At 46.9% G+C, this 21,387-nt stretch overlaps 4 protein-coding genes across 4 annotated transcripts; all 4 read left to right on the forward strand.

Annotated features, from left to right (window-relative positions):
* Positions 1-7,833: 7,833 nt before the first annotated feature.
* Positions 7,834-10,679, forward strand: HOO65_011046 (cell wall proline rich protein; the record flags this gene model as incomplete). The annotated part of the gene is made up of 2 exons (XM_071005412.1): positions 7,834-8,268; positions 8,337-10,679. 2 exons carry the CDS (start codon positions 7,834-7,836, stop codon positions 10,677-10,679), a joined length of 2,778 nt encoding a protein of 925 aa, XP_070862868.1.
* A 1,362-nt stretch (positions 10,680-12,041) lies between these two features.
* Positions 12,042-12,567, forward strand: HOO65_011047 (rRNA-processing protein CGR1; the record flags this gene model as incomplete). Its single annotated transcript, XM_071006202.1, has 2 exons — positions 12,042-12,126; positions 12,281-12,567. 2 exons carry the CDS (start codon positions 12,042-12,044, stop codon positions 12,565-12,567), a joined length of 372 nt encoding a protein of 123 aa, XP_070862869.1.
* A 1,182-nt stretch (positions 12,568-13,749) lies between these two features.
* Positions 13,750-15,147, forward strand: HOO65_011048 (uncharacterized protein; the record flags this gene model as incomplete). Its single annotated transcript, XM_071005830.1, has 2 exons — positions 13,750-14,369; positions 14,442-15,147. 2 exons carry the CDS (start codon positions 13,750-13,752, stop codon positions 15,145-15,147), a joined length of 1,326 nt encoding a protein of 441 aa, XP_070862870.1.
* A 1,846-nt stretch (positions 15,148-16,993) lies between these two features.
* On the forward strand, positions 16,994-20,387 carry HOO65_011049 (PX domain-containing protein; the record flags this gene model as incomplete). The annotated part of the gene is made up of 4 exons (XM_071005341.1): positions 16,994-17,276; positions 17,484-17,713; positions 17,785-18,093; positions 18,162-20,387. 4 exons carry the CDS (start codon positions 16,994-16,996, stop codon positions 20,385-20,387), a joined length of 3,048 nt encoding a protein of 1,015 aa, XP_070862871.1.
* Positions 20,388-21,387: the final 1,000 nt, after the last annotated feature.

A 21,387-nucleotide genomic window follows, 5' to 3' on the forward strand; every position in this document is an offset into this window, starting at 1 on the left:
TGATTATTTGTTCAAGGGGTGCAAATTTGAGGTTGAAATTAACCAGACAAGCTGAATTTCTGAAGTGAAAAGAAGGGCATTGATGAAGTAACCCAGGATCAACATCTTATTGGTTCGTTTGCCCACAAGCTAACCACAAATGAAACGCCAGCCTGTCTACCTTGCTTGTTTTTCTCTCCATTGCTAAGAACAACCAGATAATAGTTGATTAACTATAGAAGTATTTTATTAACATGGTAAGATTCATCAACATTGACCCCAAACCTTTACATTGACGCGAGGTGATTTCTTCACATGGCGACGTGATTATTTGACACCCTAACCCTATAACTGGTTATTCTTCAAACCCTAGTAGACCCAAGATTGCATACACACATCTTCTCTCTTCTCATATAGACAGTGCTAAGCATGTTCATTATATCTGCGACGTTCTAAATTAAATACCAATATAAAAGGACAATCATATATCTACACCGTCAGCTGTTGTCCTTAGGGTTATACACCGCATTATTCTTTCAAACATGCCTTCGTATTCCATTAATTTCAATGAGCCCGTGCCATGGGAAGACTCCCTCTTTATATCGCGGTGGTACATGTGCACTCTCTGGTTTCAGTAAAAGCAGCTTGATCTCAGACTGGAAGCTTGGACTTCATTGATGTATCAAGTGTTTGGCTGCTGCTGATCCGATAGAAAAGCATTGGGCTCGTGGACCTGCTTGCGTACCGTGAAGCAAGAAGTCCTTGTACGTCGGTTTAATTTTTCGTTGACAGAAAGAGCGAATGTCGATGTGTGTGTGTGTGTGTGTGTGTGTGTGTGTGTTTATGTCACAAGTTAGCGTTGTCGTTACTGTTATTGTTGCATTCACGTTGTACCAACCGCGAGTATTTCCCAGGAGCAAGAGAGGAGAGTGTCAAGGAATAGGGCAAGGTAACAATTATGCTTCAGCCGTCCAAGGGGCTGACTCAAAGGGGAGAGGACAAGGAGCAAAGGAAGGAACAAGAAGCGGCCAAAGAAGGCTTTTGCAAAGATCAAATCAAAGATCACCAAAAGGTACATGCGGGTGAGGATGAGCATAGCGTTTGGTGTGACCCTCTACATCTCACACAGACATAGTGGGATGACGTTGTACTCGGGCAGAAATGGGAGTAGGAAACGGCAGATTGTTGGTGCGTTCCCATGAGCGTGCAACTAGGTGAGACTTGTAAGTGAGAAGGACGAAGAAAGGGCATACGACAAAAGGTCAAAACGCAACATGCAACTCGATGAAGAAAGCGGACTTTTGGGGATGGATATAGCATAGCATCTGACCGTGCCGTACTTGTTGTGGCTTGTTATTATAGAGTCTCTAACGTATTCATGTTACGGCCATACGCTGAGCATGGATCTCTCTCTCTCTCTCTCTCTCTCTCTCTCCCGGCTTGGACCTTAGACACTGCGATTTATTTGATGTTCAAGGGGCGAAGAGTCCTGCCTCAATATTGCAGCAAGGAGACCACAGTTACCCAGGACGACGAGATGTAGCCAGGAGACTGCTGCTCTGTTTTCTAGAAGCAAACCCAAGCGAAAAGGGCTTCTGTCGCTAGCCCACAGGCACTGCTATCCAGTTGTGAGTGCTATTTATACCATCCTTGCAAAGGACATCGTCGATCTTGATTTTGAGAAGGCAGGATTAGGGACAGCACAGGAAGAGCGAAAAAGAGGCCAACCATTCAAGGCCTAGTGCTGGACAGGGTTATTGGAGCGAAGAGAAAGTGGCCAGATACGATCAAAATAAGAAAGACTTTTATGTATATATATATATGTATATATATATGTGTGTTTGACTGGGGGTCGAGGAGAGGAGAGAACAATAGTAAGGAGAACAACAGCTTCGGTAGCATGGGCCAGCCAGCCAGCCAGCCAGCTAGCTACTTGCTCTGTGCGAGGCCATTCGAGATATCTTAGCTGAAGCCTTGAGGGGCCGTCGGGGATTACCATGATCTTGGGGCATCAGAGGGCGGTTAGCAGGGGGGACACTACAAGTAGTTTGCACTCTAGTGGTGTTGAATAAAATTGCGTGAAGGAATGGGACGAGTAGAGCAAGGCAAAAGCTCAAAAACTTTAATACGACGGAGAGCAAGGCGGGTGGAAATAACGATGAGTACGTGTTTGTTTGAGCCTGCGCAGCATGCATGTCTATCCGGCTAGTCTATCTTGGAATCTCGGGCTATGTATTAGCATCGCAGCAGACATAGGTAGCAAGCCGCTGCCCGCAAATATCACGTATGATACCGTGTCTTTATTGTGTTGTAAACTGCAAGTCTTGGAGTTTTAAGACATGCTAAATAAAGGGCGGGTATGCTGGAAAGGATTATCGTGATTTGCGGTATTGTTACGCTGGTTAAAGAGGGCGGCATAAGTTTATATATAGATTCGTGAAGACCTCGGCTTATCTCCATGGCTAAGGGAAACCCTGTAATACACTTAATTCCATGGACGCTGGGTTGAAGATGAAGGGAGGCTGCTGCAAACGGCAAGGCAGTAGAAAATACGACGATTACTTAGCACATAATCACTAATGTCCCAGTTCATTTAGCAGATGTTGTAACCCTGACCCTTACAGCAACAAACACGAATAAATAAAACAAACAAACAAGAGGAGCCTTGCCAGCCCAAAGCTGATACCATGATTCAAATTTTAACTCCCGCTTTAGTTGGTATCAATGCAAAAGCCGCGACTTTTTGAGCGCTGGGAAATTGCACACATAAGCAAAATTAACTGCAATGTATCGACTCGTAAAGATGTTTTTGGTGATGCGCTGCAATTTGCCTTCGCTGACCCGCACCTATTATTATGGTAATTGTCGTAATTGGCCCCATCCTATGCTGAGGCTTTAGGGCTCATTTTCTTTTCCGCTACTCTTGTCGATGTGTTATATACTGGAGACTTGGCAATAGCAAGGCAAGAGCCGGTTTGCTGGCCCCCTTTATTCTTCATTTCCTTTTTTTTTTTTCCCCCTCCCACATTCAATAAGAACAACATGAGAGCAAGCCCACAGACCATCAACGTGCATCAAAACCACGACATGGCAATTTTTCTTGACGTGACGATCATGGGCACAATAGTGCAGTGCAGCGCGGACACAGAATACCAATCTCTCTATCTTTTTTCTTCTTTTTTCCCCTCTACACAATGCAATGTACAACAAACTGATGCATTGATGTGGATTGCACTGCAAGCGTCAAGTATCAGCCTTATGGAATATGATTGGGGCAAAGGTAGGAGCCCCAACATCTTCATTGTTTCGTCAGCGCATCAGAACAGCGGGAGACAGGCGTATGAGATTGAACATAAAAGGTCGTAATAATTCTCGCTGTTATTTTTCCTATTTTGTGCTGTTGGTGTGAAGAAGATGTTTTGTGATCTAAGCAGGTGGCGAAGTCCTGGTGACATGGCCTGTGCACCAATCAAAGTTCTGGGCCCTGATCCTAGCCCTAGCCCTGACCAGGAGCCTAAGGAGCGAAGACTGAGGAGTGGGGTTATGTTGTTCCCGACTTTGCCTGGAAGAGGACCCCAGGGCTCAGGGTTCTCTGCTTCTGTAAGTTACCCCCCTCAGCACCAAATACCCTGAAAGTCAGGGGTCTAGCTGAGAAGGGGGATGGTAGGGTGGCAAAGCATTGAAACTGGCTTAAAAATTAATGTGCGCAATTCAATTCGTTTGCACGCACAAAAGCCGTAGGCGCCTTGCCCTGTTCTCGTCTCCTTCTTACTAGGCTCAGGCTCTTTCCCTTCGCTCTATTGCCTTGTCATCCCCCTCCACCCCTCCGCCTCCGCCCCCTCTTTCGATCTTTTTCTGGACTCGTTGTGGTGACAAAACGGATTTACCGTGTTTGACACGTAGGAACGGGCCAGTAGTTGGCACCGACATGGATGGGGGAAATATGCCCAAGGCCAAGAAAGGAAGAGACACTGCTAGGAACAAAAACGAGCATATACGACTGCAAAAGGCTGCCGCTGTGTGTATTTGATACACGCCGCTAATGCGGACGCTCCACTTTCGCTTTCCTCGGCACTGCTGAGTGCAGCGTCCATGGGATAGATACCCGTGGCCTTGCCTTGCTGTTTAATATAGAACATGAGACTGAGCTCACTAAATGAGCCTGGCGGCTGCGATTCTTTCTTGAAAAGCCTTTTCAGTCACGGATAAATCCAAGGCTGTTGGATCCTGCCATGTAGCTGGGCTTATCATCGAGGCAGCGTTTACAGGATGCGGGTATAGATATGTAGATATGGATACGGAAGCATGGCCTAGAATTCCCCTCCTACAGAGGCTGGAATGGAACCGACTGGCAAATATGGGTTATGTGAGATGCTCGCGTGGACGTGTTCTGCCGTATCGCCTAACTGTCTTCGGCTAGAAGGGGATGCGTGTTGACTATATAAACATGCCGTCAGTGTTCTCTTTCCCATGTTTTCTCACATATTTCCCTACGGACATGTCCTATTTCATGCTGAGATGTTGCCGTTCAGCTCTGGGAAAGGGCCAGAGATGGCTTGAAAATTTCTTTCGCAGCCGAGCTGGCCAAGCTATTGAATCAAGGAAGGGCCTAAGCTCTCCTTGATTCTGTTTTTTTCCGGCGTCCACAGCGCTATCTTCAATTTTATTTCTTCTGATCTCTTCACAGTCCACTTTATTTGATCCACACTCAAGACGACAATAAACAATGCGTCATACAAACAACAATAACAGCACAAATGCTCAAGGTGCCTGTATTTATTTATTTATTATTATTATTATTATTGTTGTTGTTATTATAATAATAATCTTCTTTTCGCCCTTTCCTTCATTTCCTTGCACGTGTTGGCCATCGCAGCCAAACATAAAGCACACATGAAGCAAGACGCGAAAATTAAAACAAGTGGTGTGTCTACTGCAGGTGTGTTGTTGCTACCCCTGTTCTTATTGTGGCCCTGCCAATCTCGCATAGTACCACCGGCTACTTTGCCACCTACTGTCACCTGGGCTGCGATGCAGGTACAGTTCAGGTACTTCACTTAGGCATAGACAACCAGGTACATAGGTACTTGGTATCCTAACGCCTAGGTATCGTGATCTCTCCGATCCCTTGCAGGCGATAGATAATTGGCTGATTGGACGCGTTTGCCAGCTAGCAACTTTAGTCGTGCACTTTTTATTATTTTCTGGTAATATATGTTTTTCTCAGTCATCTCTTTGTTTTATCGTTTGTCTATAAAATGGGACAGCAATAAAGCCAGTTGATCTAAATCATCAACAAAGAGAGAAGAACTACGCGACATGTAACAAACACTGCAAGATCACCGACCCTCAAGGATCAAGTGTTAACTCACAAAGTATAAAAAAGACGAACGATAGTTCAACATGGCTCACAGCCCCAAAAACCCAACTAGTCCTTGACCAAACCGAACAGCTAGCTAAGCCCTCTTCTTTTATTCTGGCTCTGAGCTTCTGCGTTACGTCACGATAGTGGGCTCTACTGTAACTTAATGTGGGCGCTGCAGACTCCTATGAACAAGGAACATCACCAAGGCAAAAATACTCACTCTAGCTCCTTTCGTATCTCCAGTTCTTCCTTCAAACTTCCTGCTACTTGTTATTTATTATTATTGTCGCTCCTTCTTCCTTGTGCACTCTTGTGTGCGCTTGCCCCGCAACCTCTTACTCTTATCTTTTCAATGCTAAAATAATAGCCAGCCAGCCAGCTAGCCTGCCTGCCTGCTTTCGTTCTCTTGTTGAGAAGCTCCCTATGACATGAAGCGGAACAAGCTCAGATGTTACATGTACAGAGCACAGGCACAGGCACAAACATTAAAACATTAGGCACACACCACTCCTGTACCCAAGCTACCCACTTGTGTGCTTATTATACTCGCTGCACTAAAGCCTGCTATCACAGGACCCTTAGGGCTTGTCGTGTTGCCGGCTGAGTAGGCAAGCAATGACATTTTGCCTGGGTAGGGAAACCGCCGTAAGGATAGAGGGATCAAGAGACAAAAGAAGGGCGCTTGGCTAAACGAGACGAAAAATGGCTACTACCAGAATCAGCAAGAGCGTAATGCAAGACCTGTTGACCCCTGCGGACTAGTTGTGTGTTGCTGCGTGTCTTTTACGGCCCCTGCATGGACTGTTGCATGCAGGTAAAGTGAGTTCAATCAAATTGGTGCTGAGCTAGTTTTTGGGGCGCTGGCGCTGGCGCTGGGTGCTGGGCGCTGTTGGGTGCTCTGCTGCGTATCCTGTGCCTGCGAATGTTGTTTGCCTGTAGAGAAGTGTATACAGAACGCAAGTTCGCATATGCACTGCACCTTTGTCGCGAGTACTTTTTGCTAGTATTGCGACTCTGTAGTCATTGCTGTAGGTACGCTTTACGAGCACAGTCCCCCTGGATCCTGCGTAAGGCAAGTACTTTGTATACGCTGCTGTCTCTCCTGGCCTCTTGTCTTGCCTCCTTCCTTTTTCTTTCTGCTTCCTTTCTCTTGCCTCCCTTTTCCCTGAGGGCTGCTGCTAAATGTCTTTGTGTGTCTTCCTGTATTCGACACTGGGACTAAAATAATATTTGGGAGCCTAGACGAGCCAAGAAAGTCAACTACTTCGGTTTATTTGATCGGACGAGGCTGCAGCAAAAGCTTGCAGGCCAGAGAAAAAAAAAAGTCCGACTGGGTCTAAGGGTCCTTGTCTTTATTTTATTTTATTTTATTTTATTTTATAATTAATTCCTCTTCCCTCCAACTCTTCGTCCTTCTTTTCCTTTCCCCGTTTTCCGTCGATACATTCTCCAGGCATTCCCTTTCTCGCTTTTCCTTTTCTTTCTTCTCTGCCTTCCTTTTTTCTCTTCTTCTTTCTTCCTATTCTCTTCTTCGTTTCTGCCCCTTCGTCCCCCTCATCCTTCGACAACCTACTTGTTGTTGTTCGCTTCTCTCCTCCCGTATTTCTTCTTTCTTGGTACATTTCCAGCGCCTCGGGAATTCTCTACATCGCTCGAGAATTCTTCTTGTCCTGGTCTTGACCGTCCACTCTTTTGTTTTGCGTCTTTGTCTCTCTTTTTATATTCTTCTTCACCCGCCCGCGCTCGCCGTTTCGTGTCTGTCCATCGAGATCTTCATTCCCGCCGATTTGATTCTCGACCTTCAAACCAACCTACAGCCGTCCTTGTCTTCTGTTTCGGCGTCTTGTTTTATTTGCGCGCCTTGCACACCTTGGTACCGATTGTGTTTTTCTTCTTCTTTTCTTAGCGCCAGCATCGCCTTTTTATTCGCTTTGAGCCTTGTTTTTTGTATCTTCTGCCTGCACGCCTTGCTCTTTGGTCTTTTTTTTTCTGCCTGTCTTGTCGGGTTATTCAGTCTTCGCCGTCAAGTCTTGAGAGCGTCAGCTTGTTCACGAACAAAGTCTTGCGCGTTTTTCTCTTCGTTACAGCCGCAGCATCCTGAACTTTGTCCATCTTTGCTGCTGGGTAAAGTTGTTTGCGCTGTCCCTTTTTATTTGTGCTATTTAGTGGTAAGTTGAGGCTGCAAGAGTGCAGAGACGTTAAATCCGCGCTCTGGGTATCGCATCATTATACTGGGACCTTGACCAGCCGGCGTGATGACTGTACGTTTCTGGAATGGCCTGTACTAATCCCGATGCGTTCTAGATTTTAATCCCCTATCTAAGAGTCCAACCTGTTAATCGCCGATATTTTGGGCGCTCTATTTCGCCAGCTCACGTTCTTTTCGTCTGTCACTGTCTCGGCGCTTGTCGAATTAAACCGAATGCTTCCCAATTGAAGCCCCTCGTCTTCAGTGCCCTATCTGCCGCCGTGCGGCTTTCAAGAATATAATGGCGACCGTTACCGACTTCTCGCAAGATGCCAATGCGGCCCTGCAGTCCATGTCAAAACATCGATCTCGTCCTTCGAAAAGCCAGTCCCACGACCCCCTGGCTTCTCGTCCTATTCATAGCATGCCGCCGCCAAACCCTCACTTCGTCTTCCCCATGCGACCCGCCTCTCCTGCATCCTCTGCCCAGCGTCCTCGTTCAGCAATGGGCCCTGAAACTATGGGCTCTAGTTTTCGGAACTCCGCCAAGAGCCATCCTGCCCTCCCTGATTTCAGCTTTAACCCTGGCGTCAACAGCTTCCTTTCTCCAGATAAGCCTGCCTTCCTAAGCCCGCCAGAGACACCCGCAACTCCCCCACAGCTAAAATCCAATCTCCGCCTTCACCTCGCCCAATGTCAGCAAACCGGCCTGGTCATCGCCATAGAAGAGGAGGCAGTGAGTTTGTTGGTGGGAGCATTAGAGGAGGCGATTCAATTACTGTCTTTGGCATGAGCGCTACAAAGTCTGAAAGTGGGTTCGAGGTTCCCGCTGATCTCAAGCTAAACGCCAGTCCCCCTCCGCGCAAGGGCCATGCCCACAGACGGTCAGCTGCTATTTCTAGTCATGATATTTCGAAAATCATGGTTTCCTCAAAGCCCATCGACCATGGCCATAGTGCTCCCAACAGCCCTACAAACTTTGATCGAAGGGATCATATGGCGTCTTTAAATGCTGCCCCGGCGCCTTCACCCCTCGTTGTTTCCAAAATCAAGAAACTTGAAATCCCGATTCTTGCCGCGACTGTTCCCCCGTCACCTATGAATGAGGATTTTCTCGTTCCCAGCGGTTTCGGGACACCACGATCCCGGGTTGGGTTTTCAGAAACGGTGGAAGTAATCCCTAGACCGTTGTCAATCGTCTCAACTGACACGTCAAGTACCGCCACTGTGAGACCCGGCCATTCTCTTTCAGGAAGCATTTCTTCTGTAATTTCCGTTCTTCCATCTCAGAACAAAGAAACACCCGTTGTTGCTTCGTCTTCTCCGAATTCGCCATCCCTTGATGTCAACGTTCGTCCTAAGCTCCAGTCAAGGCCAAGCACAGCCGGCGCTATTCTTGATAACATGAGCAGCCAAAGCCGAACAACATTTCATGCTTCGAAGGCCAAACGTCGCAATTCCATCCCCACTCTGCTTGATATTCCACCATCTGACGAAAGCCAACGTGCTGCTAATAGTAATGTCAAGTCACCCAAAAGATGGTCCTTTTTTGGCCTGGAGGCTCATAGAGCCCAAGCTCAGAACACTGGAGGCTACGAACTATCCTCGGATCAGTCACTTACTGACAGAGGGCTCAGTTCCATTCAATGTCAGGTAGAGCCCAGCGTGCAAGACGAAGGTGCTCCCGACATGAAAAAGAAGGCGAAAAAGAACAAGAACAAGAAGAAGAAGAAGAAGACCAAAGGTAGCTGGGGGGTTCCTATCCTTGGACGGAAATCAAAACCACAAGTGCGAAAGTGCAGAAGCGGGTCTCTTCGCTCTCTTACTCCCACTCAAGTGCCGCAGCAGATTTCTAGCGCCTCGCTAGAAGATTGCATCGCTCCTGAGTCTAACCAGGTCATGGATCCTGAGGTTTTGACTACCCCTGTAGCTGCTAATATTCCAATCATCGAACTACCTGACGATTCTCCCACTCCAAAGCGTCCAGAAGATGATGCATCGGCATCTATGATCGATCTTGATGCCGCTCTTGGTCCCTTCAACACTCCTCTTTCACCAAACCCCGAATGGGAAGCGGCTCAAAGGGCGGCTGGCAATGTCAAACGAAAGCTCCACAGCGCTCAGGGCATGAAGGGGTTCTCGGGCCCTGGCATGCATTACCATCGCAGGGCTGAAAGTGCGCCTGAAATGGTTCCGTTTGAGCGCAGTGGATTTGGCGTTCATCGCTTTGGCAGCAACTCGACCATGGCCGATGTCTTCGAAGAAGATGAAGAGGATGAAGAGGCCATTGAGAGTGACTCGAGCAGTAGTAGATCAGCTGATATTACTCCAACTGAACGTACTCCCATCCAACATGCCAGCTCTGTCGCGTCGATGGCTACTATTGCTGACGAAAACGTACCTGCCACTCCCTCTGGCCCCCGAGTTTCCGGCATGCTCTCATTGCCCTCGGAGGTTCCCTCCACCAGTATGAAGACTGAAACATCATCTTGTTCTCTGAAGACGGAATTTTCCTCCGAAGACATCATATACGCACCTCCTCGAAGCCCGGCTTTTACCAATGAGTCTCCCTGTGCCTCCGCCAACCCTTCTCCACGCCGACTTCTCATTAGTAAGGAGCTTGTTCATGTCAATGTTAGCCCTCTCCACCTGCCTTCGGCTACCCACACACCCGTGAGCCCCTATGCAAATAGCTCAGGATCCTCTTTTCCATCGCCAATGTCACCTGCATCGTATGATGCTCAATGCCTTTCAACAGCACCGTCTTCGCTCAACGATGACAACACTTTCCAGTCATTACTGAGAGGAGAACCGGGGCCCGAAGTGCGCATATCTGTTGACATTCCGTCCCTCACATCGACGAACTCGGCTGGTACCCGTGAAAGTGCCTTTCAACATACTCCCCACAATCGTCCCACGCCCCAGTTACGGGAAGAACGTCCTGTTTCTGTTTCTTCTGCTTTTGGCCGCCGTAGATCCAGCCTTGCCAGCCTTAGCAGACTCATTAATAGTTCACACGGTGAGCGCAGCAAGCTCTCTATGGAAATTCCGATAGATGAATTGGATGACCGCAAGTCCAAACCTAGTAGGACTAAGCGCATCAGCCGATTGGTCCAGTTTTGGAAGCCTAAGGACACGCTGGCATGAGGCCCAGCGGGCAGGTTTCTTGAACAAAGATGATTGATTTTGATGACTCTAGATTCCTTGTGGCGATGTATTTTATTTTGTTTCGCCTTCAGAGTGTCGATCTTATCTCGATATTGATACTGTGTCACAGAGATGGGGTTCATATTCGGCTGGTCGACTGTCTATAATAAAGGAAAGCCATCTAAATCTGGTGCCAAAGCGCTTATTTCTTTGTCTTGAGTTGTCTTAGTCTTGTTGTGCAAGAAAGAGGAGGCCATCTTTATGATTGTATATGGGTTTATGTGTGTTATTTATTTCCTCCCAGTCCTTCATTTGATTGTCGTTATTCTCTCTCTGTTTCCCTTACACCCTCCATCCTTACGTCTTTGGGTCTTTTCATCTCATCTGAGACCCAGTGAAGCTGCTGAGAAGGGGGGAAGTAATGGAAGTGTTTTTTTACTGTGGGTGTTTCTGTGTTTGTTTAAACCTTTGGTCTTTGTCCTTGTGTCTATTTCACCACATCTTTTGTTTTTTTACCCAATGCTGCTACTACTTGCGTTGATGGTTGCAATTTTGAATCAACTGTTTTCCCTCCTGGGCTGTGCTAAACTTTTTTCATTGAGATTTACTTCATGGCGTTGTGTTATTCCTGGTTATGCGTAGTGCGAAAAACAAAAACAACCTCCATCATCACCACTTTCTTGTTTTTCTCTAGGCCGAGTGTCGACGCCAACCCATGTTGGTCTCCCATGATGCACGAACTCAAACAAACAGTACTTGGATCTTTGAGATATCAACTTCTTCGCTTACTTTGTTATTTCGTCATTTTATACACACAAAGGCCCTATGAAATCCAAGACTGCAGCCGTAATCAAAATATACGCCAAGCGCCTGTTAGTTTAGTCACATAATAACATCTTGTTTTTCTCCAAGTCTTGACTAGTTTCTTGTATGGGCGTTATTGACTGGTTTATAGAGGCACCTGCCAGCGCCTGTCGGATTATCTAGGCAGCTGGCAAGTTTAGCCTTGTGCGGATAAGAGATAGCGATAAGATTGCGGGGAGAAAAAGTTATCCGTTGAAGAAAGGCGCAACGTGATGGTTGATAAAGTTGGCCACGCAAAACTCACAAACTGAATACAAGAGGGACGAGTACACAACGGACTAATTCCGTCGATTGTCATCTATAAGATCTGAATTCTCCAGCCTTGAATCTAGCGCCCCTGTTTTGTTTACTGCTAAAAGCTACTACCACCATATCTTTGCTCGTCTTTCCCCTTGCAAGCCTTTCATATTCCGATCCGACCTGTCTCTTTACTTTCCTACTCCGCCTGCGATAAGTTCTATAATCAATAATTACCCTTCATCAACCTACTCTAAAAACATGTCCGGCGAAGCTTCCTCGTTGTCTACTGTTGCAGCCCTTCCTGCCGCTGCCGCCACTACGAGCCTGGGCATGCGCAAGAATGGTATGTTGCTGCTATGCTAGTGCGACAATATACCGTCGCTTCTGCTTTGTTATTTCTCGGCCTACCCCTTCTACTATGCTCCGCTTTTATGATCTTGTTACCATATAGTGCTCCATCCGTTCGAAGCTAACACTTTCTTTTTACTAATTAATAGGCAAGCAATGGCACGAGACGAAGAAAGCCTTCCGGCCTGGTGGCGGCCTAACGTCGTACGAAAAGCGCGCCAAACAGCGAGTCGAGATGGCTGCCATGAAGGCAAAGGAGAAGGAGATGAAGGAGGAGAAGGAAGAGGAGCGCCAGCGCCGCATACAGGCTATCCGCGACCGCCGCGAGGCCAAGGCGGAGAGAGAGCGCTTCGCGCAGTTGGAGGCAAAGATGCACAGGAAGCGCGTTGAGAGATTGAAACGCAAGGAGAAGCGTAACAAGCTCATCCACTCATAGGCCTGAGGGGACATTGGGAAGCAAGGGGCCACCTTGGAAGGGGAAAGAAAATGGAATCGGTGATATCTGGGGATGCTTGGCTTTTTTCATCTTCTAGACGGCTCTATCCATAACTACATTAGCCCTCTATTTCATCTACAGACGCCCCACAAGATAGCGAGGATGGAATAGTAGTAGGCCAAGTTGTTATTGGGCGATTTGTGCTTGGGAAATGGCGTTGACGGCGTTTGAAAAACTTGAAGATTTGAACACATTTTCTGACTCTGATGAGCATGTTCCAGACCTTGATTGACTGTTTCTACTTGACTTCGCTGTTGGATTAATTATTCATTATGTTTACTTGAAGATTATATGAAACCGAGGATACATACGCTGGGGCAGCTGCCAGCAGCTGCCAACATCGGTGGCTGGCTTGGCTTTGATTGCCAAGCAAGACGAAACTCGATTTGACAACCATTCTCATACTTCATGACGAATTGTCTAGTGGCCCATTTTGCCTAATATAAGTTCCTCTACAGCCTGAGATCGCCTACTGATTCATCAAATCCGGCAATCATTTTTGTATAAAATATTCTTCATATCGAACCCGCGTCAGCCCGATCGTAACATCTCCACAACGTGATCGCAAAAGCGGCCGAATCTGTATTCACGACCTCAACGTATCCTAGCTTTTACCCAAGAAATAAACTCTACACAACCCAGACAACCTCACACGCTACCATTTGGTCAAACTATCCACGCTATACCGATAAGCCTTTGGTCAATCATCAGCTCTGCTGAGCTTAGCAAGCCTCAGCTTTTCCTCGCTCGCACTGCGCCAATCTTGGGATGGGTGTCGGCGTAGAGCAATATACTACCACTAAGAATTCTATTCACTTCAACGCATTTCCCCTGCGGCCACAAGCCAAAAAAAAGGGCTAATACCACTTTCAAATGTCTTCCATTAATATAAATTCCCGCGGAAGTGTAGCTCGCGGATACCCTTTAGCCGCAGATGTCAAAGCAAGCACATCAGCGAACTCTCTTACTTCACCTGTGTCACCATCAACGCCCTCCCCGACAGCCTCGACCTCCCTAAATAGACGCACCCATACAACTTCCCCTACTCCTAATATAACCGGAATATCACACCCCATTTCTGTTGCGCCGCCCGTTGAGAGTAGTACTACTGAGTTGCCCAAAATGACATCGCCGTACCGCTCTCGCCACCAGATGACACGCTCAATTTCCGAGTTATACTCACCTGCACATCGCCGCTCGGCTTCGAAGCAAGAAAGCACGCCTAGTTTGTACATATCTACTATGGCTGGATCGTCTACCTCAATATCCTCCACGACTGGCACCGGCTCTGTTGGCGGCCCAACATTAGAAACTACACCGGGCTTAACAGGAAGCGGTAGTTTGCCACAACCCCATCACCACCATTCACAAAGAGGCAAGCGTTTAGACACGGTACATTCTGGCTTTGTGCCAGGGCAATCATCCACACCAGTTTCAGCAGCTTCAGCAGAGGGGTTTGCTGGGGCGGAGCCTATCCCTGTGGCTATGACAGCGGGGACCGGGACAGGCACAGGAGCTAGTAGCTTTGTAGCTAATCCAAGTGGCGATAGCAGCCGTAGAGCAAGTCTTCTAGGCATCTCACTTAGCGGTGGAGACGCCGTGTCTGGGCGACAAACCCTCGGGTCTGGAGACGAGACACGGCAAAACCACTACATGCCAATATCAATGGCACAAAGCCAAACACAGCTTCACGCCGCTCTATGGGAAGAGCAGGTCAAGTTGTGCCAAGCCCAAAGCGTGAGGTAATTTTGCTTCCAATTTTCGAGCCTACTTTTAAATTCACACTATCTAACATGCTGCTCTATCTTCAATAGCACCCTTGAAGAAATGGTGTCTGATCTCAAAGACTTTTCTACGTACTCTATGCAATACACCGAAGAAACCTACCGTTCGATTGTCGATCTGTATCTTTCACTACGGCAAGCGGTTGAGAACATGCGAGCTCTGGTTGGCAAATCGTCAGAGGTAACTAAAACATTTGTGAGTGAGGCAGAATCTCTCGATTCAGATGTACGCAACCAACTAGAAGCCTTCCGAAATCTTGACCAGCAGACAAAGCGCATCAAGGAGATGCACTCACGGATCCGCAGCGGCCGCCACAAAATGGAAGCACTCAGTATGCGTGTCGATACCGTCAAGAACACGGTTGAGCGTTGGGAGACGGCTGATGCAGAGTGGCAAGAACGCACACGTAAGCGACTTCGCTCAGTCTGGATCGTCCTCTTGATCCTATTGGCGGTTGGTCTGGTCGTGGTGGTGGTGCAAGGCGTTGGTGTTGGTGATCTGGCACCAGATAACATGGCTGGAAGCGCTACTGGTAAAGATGCGAAAGCCAATATAGCCGTACCCGACATCGTAGAAATCGAGCAAGCTGGAAAAGGGAGTAAGAGCTCAACTATAGACCAAGATGTGCATCCACTAGGCACGCCATCTCTGGATGTAGACGCGCGCGTCTCGCAGCATGATTCAGAAACAGAGACTGGATGGGATGAGTCATTGCGCGTTTTTGACGAACTTTGACAAACACAAGCCTTGTAATGTGATGTGATTGTTGGATTTGGCCAAGCCCATTCTGGACGTCTTACTACTAGGAGGGGGCTCTCAAGATGAGGAATGATCCAGGCTATAATTAGTAAGCCTGAGTCTAGGGTTGGACTGGGAGGAGGGTTGTGCAACTGTATACAAACTTTTGACTGCTTTACTTGGTAATCTTGAATATGAGTGGTGAAAAAAAGCAAAGAGAGATAGATAATTGACTATTCATCGTCATACTTGGGAGACGCGTCATGATTGCGGTACTGAGTATTACTTAATACATGAATATATGCTTCTGCCTTGTCACGATGGCTTGTGCTTTTGTTGTTTGGTGTAGAGGGCAGACTCCGCAACTGTGGGAGTGAGGCAGAATTAGACATTCCCAGGAGCAAAGAAAACAAGGCCATAGGGGTGACAGGGTACTGAAATTTTGAGCTAGTAATACTATTGCTTGCAGCCTAGAATAGAAACAAAGCTAGACAGAAGTGACTACTGGCGAAATTCGAGTAGGTCGGCCCAACCAAGCATAGGTACGGTACGGTATGCCTTGGCATGAAATGGGTGCTTGGGGCAGAAAGCGGCCGAGCTAATGGAATACGCGTATAATTAGTGAATACAAGTAATAGTTGGCTACCAAGTTTAGATGTTCAGAGAAGACAATACACTGTGCGTATGGAGGAGTTTCGGGGGCCGAGAATTGGAAAAAAAAAAAAGAAAGAGAAAAAAAGAACATGAATGGAGGAGTGAGAGCGAAGTGTGCTGTTGCAGCTGTAAAATAAAGATTGAATAATGGAGTCTGATTCAACACTGATTTGTCTTGGAAGCAAAATTGGGATCTGAGATCTGTGGCTTGAACCTGTCGTACGTAACGGACTTTTGGGAAAAGGAACAGCAAGTGGGAGGCTTATACACTCTGCTATATCGTCATAACCTGACGGAGTAGTAATCTGATTTAGCATGGGGATATTTATTGGCTGATTGAATATTTTTAATGCTTCTATTTTATCTGATTTGTCTCTGGGTTCCATTTCCCCACTTGCCAAAGTCAATTTCAAAGCCGTAAAGCCAAGACGCATAGACATTGGCAAAGCAATAGGTAAAGTAAAGTAAGGCAAAAAAAGCCCCACCACCAGTCTTGGTTTGCCATGGGATTTGTTCGTTCCCCGCTGTAGTCATCATCACATGTATATAGTACATAAGTATACTCATGCCCACATCTGTAGCTGTGTCTGCATCTGCTCTTTTTTGGATATATAAACTACAACCATCTTGAAGAATAACCTTGCTGCTGTCCTATTTTTTTTTTTTCAGTTAGTGCATATTTCGCTTTCTTCAGGCTGTGCTTAGCTATTTCCTGTTTGGGGTTTTTTATTGCTGATAACAAGCCAAAAGTCAAACATCGCCAATCTTAAAACAGAATCTTGCGGCGAGCAAAAGGGAGCAAGAATATTCGCTTTTTGTCCCCTTGAGCTTACCTCGCAAGGAGATAAATCCCAACTGATAGACCCCAACGGGACGTACCAGGTACATCTGTGCATATACCACACAAATCAAGCAACTACCAATTTTGGCCTCTCCGGTTCCTTTTAGCTTGTCGACCTCAAAAACAAAGCTTGATCCTTATTCAAATCTGAATCTAAATCCAAGTTTACCTATATTGTTACATCCACCTGCTCATTTATTGATAGCTCGGCGGTCTTGCGCTGTTATCGTTTTTTATCCACTTCGTCTGTCTGAAGCTGAAGTCTGATTTCCATTTTATATTCCAATTTGCTCTTCTCTCCGCATTTTTCCTCGCTTTACCTCCCTCTTCTTTGTATCTGCAAAAATCATGACCACTTCACCAACAGCCACTCACCTCGAAGCGTCGTCACCGTCCTTCAACCCAGACGCTGTCCCACCTCCAGAGAACTCTACTATCTCAATAGCTGACTCTACCATTCCACGGTCAACACTTCCCCGTGGCGAAAGCGGCGACATTCTCTCAGAAACAGCCTCACTAAGCCTCGATGCTGCTGTGTCCTCCAACTCTCTACCAACCCCACCGACCATCTCATCACGTGCATCGGCGCTCGCGATCAACAACAGCCAGCTAACTGGCAAGCAAGAGCACTGTAAGACCAAGAAGTTCCCTCTATGCCTCTATCCGATTCTCTCCCTTTGGCTTCCCCTCCTCCTCCCTGCTTCTCCTGTCTGGGTGTCCCTCCCTGCATCTGTCCGCCACCTACTCTCCAAAGATCCATTCTAGGGCTATTTCCTCGTCCTACGTCACAAATGTATCTCCTAAGCTTCTACAACAGAAAGAGACTAACACACTGCAGATCTCAAGCGCGAGTTAATTTCAGAGCAGGTCAAGACCGAAATTCACGAACTCAACTCTCCCACCGCTTTGCGTCGTTTTGGCGCACCCTTTAAGTCTCACCTGGGCGAAATTTCTCCCCTTGACTCAGAACTTCCTATTCTCCGTTACATCTTTGTTCACCACGTTCGCGATTTCCCTTTTCTCGACAAGGCTCGCGAAAAAGAGTTTTGGCAAGACAAACTGCAAGTGGTACGCAGCGACTGAATCCTGAAACTAGGAACTCCTGAACTTCACTACTAACAGTATCTATCGGTCGTTAGTTCCTCGAATCATTTGCTAGTAAATCTATATCCTCATCTGAAGACCGCCTTGAAGAAACTAAGCGTCGAAAGCTTGCTACAAAATGTCAGAAGCTGGTCGAGCTCATGATGGTTTCGGGCGTGCGCACATCATCAGGCTTTGAAGAGCGCATTAGATTCTCAGAACTCGAGATTGTCGACAGCAATGCCATTGAAACCGGAGTAATGCATACCATTCCGGAGGGGAATTACATTAATGGCTGGGACGTCAATGTCGCAGGTGTGCGTATAAAGTCGGAAAGACGCAATATTCGCCAACACAAGCATGCAGTATGTGTTTGCTCACTTTAGCCCTCACTCTTAGAACAGCGCTAGCTAACTATTACCCTTTATCATAGGAATTTATCCTTCGTGTGAAACGAAAGGGCGAGCTCGAATACTTTATCACTCGTCGTTATGGTGACTTTAGCTGTCTTCACCATAATCTTCGACTTGAACTTCCAGGAAAGATTCTCCCCAATCTACCTAAGAAGAACAAGACCGATTCTGTGGCTACAGGCCTCTTCTCTTTTGGCGACGGTCAAGATGAATCCTCCTCGATTTCATCTGGATCTACCGACATATCAAATATCAATACCGCAGCTTCCAACGTTAACAAGGGCGATCTTCAGTCTTCTCAAAATTCCACCTTGAAAGTCTCTAGCCCGAATCTAACACTGAACAATCGTCGTGGTTTTCTCACTGAAACTTCTGCAGGCTCTAGGGGGCACCGCAGAGCCGGCTCCAATGTTTCGCGGCTGTCCAAAGGGTCATCTCCTCGGTCATCTTACGATTTCCTTAGAAGCCCACTGGCCAGCCCGTTATCATCTTTATCGTCAAAACGTGATGAGCCCTTTGTGGTACTAGGCCGTGAGTCGCAGCGCATCTCTATGAGAGCTTTCCTGCGGTCGCTCCTACATAGTGCGCCAGTTGCACAAACCAAGGCAATGCAGGAATTCCTCACCCGTGACCCCGTCTCTCTCACTGATGATGATGTCGAAGACATAACGTGTCGTAAGATCATGGACGAAAGACGTGTGGAAGAACAGCATCAGTTCTATGAGATTGCACGCAAGCGAGCTGCTGATCTCGACGAATACATGGAGCAGTTCCGCCAGGACATCATTGAGCGCAATGGTCTTACCAAGTTGTTTCAGGAAATTAAGGAAAAGAACACAATCGAAGATCTAAGCATTCAATACCGAAAGTTTGCTGAGTGGTTGCGCATCGAAGTAGCTGCTACTATCTACCACGTATTTCTTGCTGAGGACAACTCCCCTGAAATATTTGCTCAGGCAAAGCGCATCCACTCTCTCATCCCATACACTGTTCTCAAGAACGTCATTCGAATAGCCAATCCGGCGGCCGTCATGTCTGGTGTTTTGGATATCTTCCTTGCTCAGCCTTTTGGCACGAGATCTCTCATGCAACGCATCTTCTCTCTCACTCTTCATGATGGCATTAAGAGTTTCCAAAAGTCTATTGATACCCTGGCCCAGAAGATTGATGACGATGTACTCGTGAACAAAATAAAGGCATATACTGAGGCAAGTGACGAGGCCAAGGACAGAATTCGTCATGACGGTGAATCGGAAGATTTGATTGTTGCCATTCTTCGGTCAGACGAGCTTCCAGGCCAGCTCTCAGGGCCACAAATGGTGCGCCTGTTCAACGCCTACAAAGCTTTTAACAGTGCTGTTGAAAACGATTGCGACGATTCGCAAAAGTCTAATGCACAGCTTTTCTCTTACATGAAACAGCTGCTTAAACTCTGCACCAGACAGCGCGACAAGTCGATGATGCTTCGTCTCATCGAGGAACCTGTAACTCTGCAGCTCTTCAGGGATCTTTTCACCATCTTCTACGAGCCCCTTGTCAGGGTCTACAAGGCTGCCAATGTGTACAACAGCGTCACCGACTTTGCGCATTTTATTGATGACATGATACAGGTTGTAGAAAAGTGCCAGGAGCAGGATGTTTCAGCAGACCCCAATCAGACCGTTCAGGCCTTTATTGATCTGTGTCAGCGCCATGAAAGCAACTTTTACAAGTTTGTTCATGAGGTCCACGTGCATGATAACGGCCTCTTTACTCAACTCATGGGCTGGATCGAAGGCATCCTGGACTTTTTGCGCAAGGGTCCTACCAACGGCACCTTGAACGTCAATGAACTCTTTGAGGGTTCCACAATTGACAAAGAGAAGGCGATTCGAGAGATCAATGAACTTATTTCATGGCAGGAAGCTCGGAAGAAATGGCATCAAGACAAGACACGCCAGAAAATGGCGGCCGAGTCGACGCCAGATGCTGGGTTTAACGCTCTCAGCACAACATTCAGTGCTTCGGACTTTGGTCTAGACATGGGCGATATTGCTGAGGTCAACTATGAAGAGGAATCTGAGAGCGAGGTTGAAATGGAGGAAGAAGATGAGCTTGACCCCATTGAGGCAGAACGCAAGAGACGGGCAAAGAGACAGGATCGTCTACGTAGAACGGCAGGCGAGCCTGTCAAGCCTGTAGTTTCTGAGGTCCACAAGCTCAAGGGGGGATTCCTGACTATGCTGCGCGGAGTTTTGGCGCAGTAAAGTAAGTGTTGGTTCTGGCGGCGTATCTAGGGTGCTCTTATTGTCTTCTATACTATACTATTGGAGAATTGGGATTTTTTATTTCCGGGCTCATGATGTCTTTTTCTTTTTTTTTTCTTGTTTAATTTTGGTTGCACCATGAAAGAGCATGGCATAATATCGCATAGTACAAAATTATTGATGATGCCGTTAACGTCAAGGTTGTCTTGGATCAAAAGGGAACAAGGTAGCATTTCGTCATGTGAACCAAGATAATAGTGCAGCTTCATCTTGACTTCATGGTGCTTCTTTTCTTGATGTTACGCCACATGGAGTGGAGAAAAACATCGGAATCTGCAACGCCACATCGCCCATCAAGAGGTAGTGGGGCAGCCGGAGAATGTGCTATAATATTGCAGAATGGGAAGGTTTATGGCCAACCAACAAACGTTGGAAAAATAACAAGAGCGGAAAAGCTTCAGCAGCTCAGTAAAGTTGGGTACTGTGGCTGAAGTTGCCTCGGTAGAGCTCGGCTAATCACGCTGGTAAAAGACCTAATTAGAAGCCCTGTGATTGGCTGGCTGTCATCGGCCAGTCAAGCTTCGATTGGCTCAAATCCTTCTTTCCCCAGTTGTTTTTGGTAAAAAAAGTAGACAAAAAATATCAGGTAGAAGAAAATTAATAGGAAAACGACAAAGGACACAGGAGATAGCAAAGAATCTAACAGTTGTGTAAAAAGTTTGAGCTTCAGCGCAGGTGTAATGATATAAATTACTTCATCTCTAAAACTCGTAGCAACATATTCTAGTCTCTCAGCGTTGCACCGTGATATCTCCCTCTTTCCTAATACAGATTCGTCTCGGGACTCCCTCAAGCTTCTTTCCTCGACTTTCCCCTCTGCGCCTTCCTTCGACTTTCCAAAGCCCCTGCACATTTCATTACATATAGATATATTTTTTTCTTCCTCTTTTCTTCCTCCACTTCCACACTCTTCTTTGATCTTTCTTGCAGGTCAAGAAGA

This window comes from Ceratocystis lukuohia (genome assembly GCF_044167205.1).
Source record: "Ceratocystis lukuohia strain C4212 chromosome Unknown Supercontig1_pilon, whole genome shotgun sequence".
Classification (NCBI taxonomy): domain Eukaryota; kingdom Fungi; phylum Ascomycota; class Sordariomycetes; order Microascales; family Ceratocystidaceae; genus Ceratocystis; species Ceratocystis lukuohia.